The 4286-nt window shown below is 38.7% G+C and overlaps 1 protein-coding gene across 1 annotated transcript in view; it reads right to left on the bottom strand.

Annotated features, from left to right (window-relative positions):
* Nucleotides 1-4286, bottom strand: part of CLPX (caseinolytic mitochondrial matrix peptidase chaperone subunit X) — a 35946-nt gene that overhangs the window by 17027 nt on the left and 14633 nt on the right. Inside the window, exons 4-5 of the mRNA XM_007447678.1 lie at nt 2827-2981; nt 488-647 (exon numbers count right to left, since the gene is read on the bottom strand). Coding sequence (XP_007447740.1) covers nt 488-647; nt 2827-2981 — 315 coding nt within the window. The remainder of the gene's footprint in view (nt 1-487; nt 648-2826; nt 2982-4286) is intronic.

The raw sequence follows: 4286 nt of genomic DNA, 5'->3' as shown, positions 1-4286 counted from the left end.
GCTGGGGACTAAAAGGAAAGAGTGCTGAAAACGTTCTGTAAGCTTTATCATCTCCATATATCTCTGACTTAGGCAAATGAAATTCTGTATCCTGAACCCAAAAGAGAAGAACTCAAGAGTCACACAGAGAGCACTGCAATGATCCAGTCATGGGGAAATAGTTGTGGTCAAGTCTACAATTCAAAAATGATGTCTCAATCTGTATACCAGAACCCATGTACTTATAACTGAAAACAAAAGTTTTAAGAAATAATACTTAAGTTGTTAACATACTCTGGTATTTTCTACTCACACTTATTAACTCTTTTTTAAATGCTGCTGGCAATGTACTGAAATGATTTCATGAACCACTAATGGGAAGTGATCTGTATTTTGAAAAATGCTGTAGTGTACTAAAAGTATTTTAAGACAAAAGCAAAGAGTTCCAAATAAGGATTACCTCTAAAGCACAGTAATCTCTATTTTGGTCAATTATCAAAACACTAACCTCTAGGAGTTAATGATGTCTGCTTCTCAACTTCTGCTTGCTGTCTCACATTAGCTGGGATATTATTATATATTCTCTTATAATGATTGTATACAGCAACTGAAAGCACCTTCTTAGCAAATGACTGGCCAACAACGTACTTGTCGAGGTAGTTATAAATCTGAAAAATGATTAGATATGAACAACTTACTATGAGCTATCACAAAATATGCACAATAAAGTTACATACTGAGCACACTTTTTTTTTTTTGGCTGTACCATGCAGCACGTGGAACTTCCCCTACCAGGGACTGAACCTGTGCCCCCTGCAGTGGAAGCATGGGGTCTTAACCACTGGACCAACGGGAAAGTCCTATACTGAGCACATTTACTTACAGTTTTAAATTTGAACAAAGATTCTCATCCAAAACAAAATGCCACGACTTCCCTGGTGGCGCAATGGTTAAGAATCTGCCTACCAATGCAGGGGACATGGGTTCAATGCCTGGTCCGGGAAGATCCCACATGCCGCGGAACAACTAAGCCCGTGCACCACAACTACTGAAGCCCGCGCGCCCTAGGGCCTGCGTTCCGCAACTACTGAGCTCGCGCACTGCAACTACCGAAGCCCATGCACCTAGAGCTCATGCTCCGCTACAAGAGAAGCCACCACAAATGAGAAGCCCCTGCACCGCAGTGACGAGTAGCCCCCGCTCGCCACAACTAGAGAAAGCCCACGCGCAGCAACAAAGACCCAACACAGCCATAAATAAATAAATAAACAAACAAACAAACGAATGAATGTTTGCTCCCTTTAGGTTTAAAAACAAAACAAAACAAATTGCAAGGGGCATGACACATTATGTAGCAATGATTCAGAGGCCCCAAACTTAAAAGGAACAAAACACAATTCTTTTGTTCTCTAGCTTAACAAAGTATCCCTGTACTCTTCCAGTGCTATGCCAGTTTCTATTCTATAAACAATGTCACTGATCCTAATTTTTGAAAGTTAATATTAAAGTCAATTAGAATACCTACACTTGCCACCATGGGTCTAAAGCTATCATCATTAACGTAAATCATTTTTAAAAATCCTTTTTACACCTCTCTCAATAATATGAATAATATTCTTCACAAAGACAACATATTATAAAACTAACCTTTTCAAAATAGGCATTATGTAATCAAAGACCATTATACCACCAGTATCAATGTGTTTTAATGCTCATAAACATTTAGCTTCTTCTTAGATATTAACTTTAAAGCTACGCTTTTATCTAAATGGCAATCTAAAAGCCTTATTCTTGGTAGAAACTAAAGCTCTAGATAAAACTTGGATATTGCCAAGAGCTTAGCACCTGGGATAAATTATTTCAGCTTTTAGAAACAGAAATTAACTGTTAATATTCACTAACTCCTGAAAATAGTTATTTTCTAGAACTTTATTCTCTAGAACTTTGACTCAGATGTCTGAAGTCTACACAAATTAGTGGGGAACACAAAGCTTAATAGCTATATTTTCCATTACTTCATTTATTTTTACATGACAAATTCTATAGTCGTTGACCATATGTATTTTATTACCGTTTTTAAAAATCATCATTCCTCACAAATTATACCCATGATTTATTAAACCTGCCATAGCACATTTGCAGAGACAAATGCACTGGTACCTAAATAGTAGAAGAAAGCTAAACCGAAGGAGAGGGTGACAAATGATGTAAGTGTGCAAACATCTGAGATATGGCCAGAACAGAGGGCACACAGCCCAGAGCAGGGCTCCTCCTTCTCAGAAAGTGTATGCCAAGTACCCAATGAAGCTGGTGGGACACTCTGCTGTGTTTCACAAGGCCAAATCACAATCCATCTGAGACTCCTAGGAAGAGCCCACACCACAAGTCATAGTGCTATACAGGAGAGCCCTGGCACATTGGTCAGGAAAAAATTACTTGCTTCCACTGTTAGCCTGAGGCTGTTTTACCATAAAGTAGATTAACTTAAGGGGGAAAAATTGCAGGCTGGTGTTATTTAGGGGCCCAAACTAACAAAAATAAATCCCGAGCTGCTCTATTTTAAGGATATCATTTTAGATTAACTCAGCATTAACACTACTTTAATAATCATCAACTATATTTCATTGCTACGAATACAGTAATCATGACATGGGAAAACAGCAATGGATTCCATACCTGAATTTCAAGTATCAAATATCAGTAACAATTTAGCCAGGTATAGTCCATATTAAGAACTTATAACACTTGTTTAGATACTAGTATTAAGATTCAATATAAACTGGAGGGAGGGGAGCAATGAAATGTTTTCAAGATAAAGTGCTTATTAGACTGAACTAAGACCTATACCTTTTTGGGGGGAGGAGGCGGTTTCTGTTGGAATGCCAATTTTACAGCTTCTGCTGCTGATTCAGGTTCTTTAATTATGCTTTTCTTTGAGTCTGCTTCTGATAGCACAACAAAAAAATGATGACATTTTTCACACTTCACAAAGCGGGTGGATGCTGTAAAAGGACAGAGAAAAATAATTCAAATAGTGTTTAACCTTAAAGACTCATTGAAATTGAAACCTACATACTTGACAAAAATGCTTGTAGTTCACTCCACTAGCCACAACAAACAGCCTAGTTTATACCTAAAATAGATGATAAAGATGAGTTCAGTAAACTACACTTTGTTCACTTTAACTAGGTTCTTTCATTTTGTGACAGACTGCATCTAGAGAAAAGATCAGTTGAAATTCTTTCGACTTCTCCATTCGCTAAAGTTTTTTTTTTGGCCACACCACACTGCTTGCAGGATCTTAGTTCCCCAACCAAGGGTTGAACCCGGGCCCTCGGCAGTCAAAGCGGGGAGTCAGGGACTTCCCTGGTGGTGTAGTGGTTAAGAATCCACCTGCCAATGTAGGAAACACGTGTTCGATCCCTGGTCCAGGAAGATTCCACATGCCGCGGAGCAATTAACCCTGTGTGCCACAACTACTGAGCCTGCACTCTAGAGGCCGCAAGCCACAACTACTGAGCCCACACACCACAACTACTGAAGGCCGCGCACCTACAGCCCATGCTCCGCAACGAGAAGCCACCGCGATTAGAAGCCTGCACACCGCAACGAAGAGTAGCCCGCGCTCGCATGGTAGAGAATCCCATACAGACTATTAACAGATACAGAGCAAAAGGTACACAGGAATTAGTTATATGTTGGTAGGTCTAGGTAATACATTTTTATGTTACCTTTGTGTAACCTAACTAGACAGGTAAAAAGAATTTTTAAAACCATGGGAATCTCTGTCCTTTGGGAATATTATAACTACCTATCCATACATTACAAGAAAAACTGCACTGGCAAGTACACCTCAATCTTCACAAAATAATCTAAATTTTAAAAAAATAGACAATTCCACATTTTAAAAATAAATTTAACATTAATTCAGCCAATTTAATTCTTATGTGTCTGTTCTTAAACACAAGGCCAAACAAAAATACATTCTGGATAAATTCTAGCCACAAATTTTAAACTAGATTAGGGGTCATTTGTGTATTCCATTTATCAATCACCTAGTAAGTACTTCCCTAAAAAAAAAAGATCAAGCTATACCAAGTACCTTTGATTAACACAAGCCCAAACACGTTATCACCATCTCCCATCAGCGGGAAAGACAGTGGCTTTAGTTTAGGATAAGGCACCAGTAAACAGGGGAAGGATTAAAGGGCAGAGAAGCCTCTAATCTAGTTCAGCCTGTGTGACAGAAAAATCTGGCCTGAGAACACAAGAACAAAATATTTCTCTGAAGATACTAGGTGAAAGGG

The sequence above is a fragment of the Lipotes vexillifer genome, unplaced genomic scaffold (assembly GCF_000442215.2).
Source record: "Lipotes vexillifer unplaced genomic scaffold, Lipotes_vexillifer_v1.1 scaffold975, whole genome shotgun sequence".
Classification (NCBI taxonomy): Eukaryota; Metazoa; Chordata; class Mammalia; order Artiodactyla; family Lipotidae; genus Lipotes; species Lipotes vexillifer.
The sequence above is the reverse complement of the archived record's forward strand: the minus strand, read 5'-3'. Positions and strand labels throughout refer to the sequence as shown.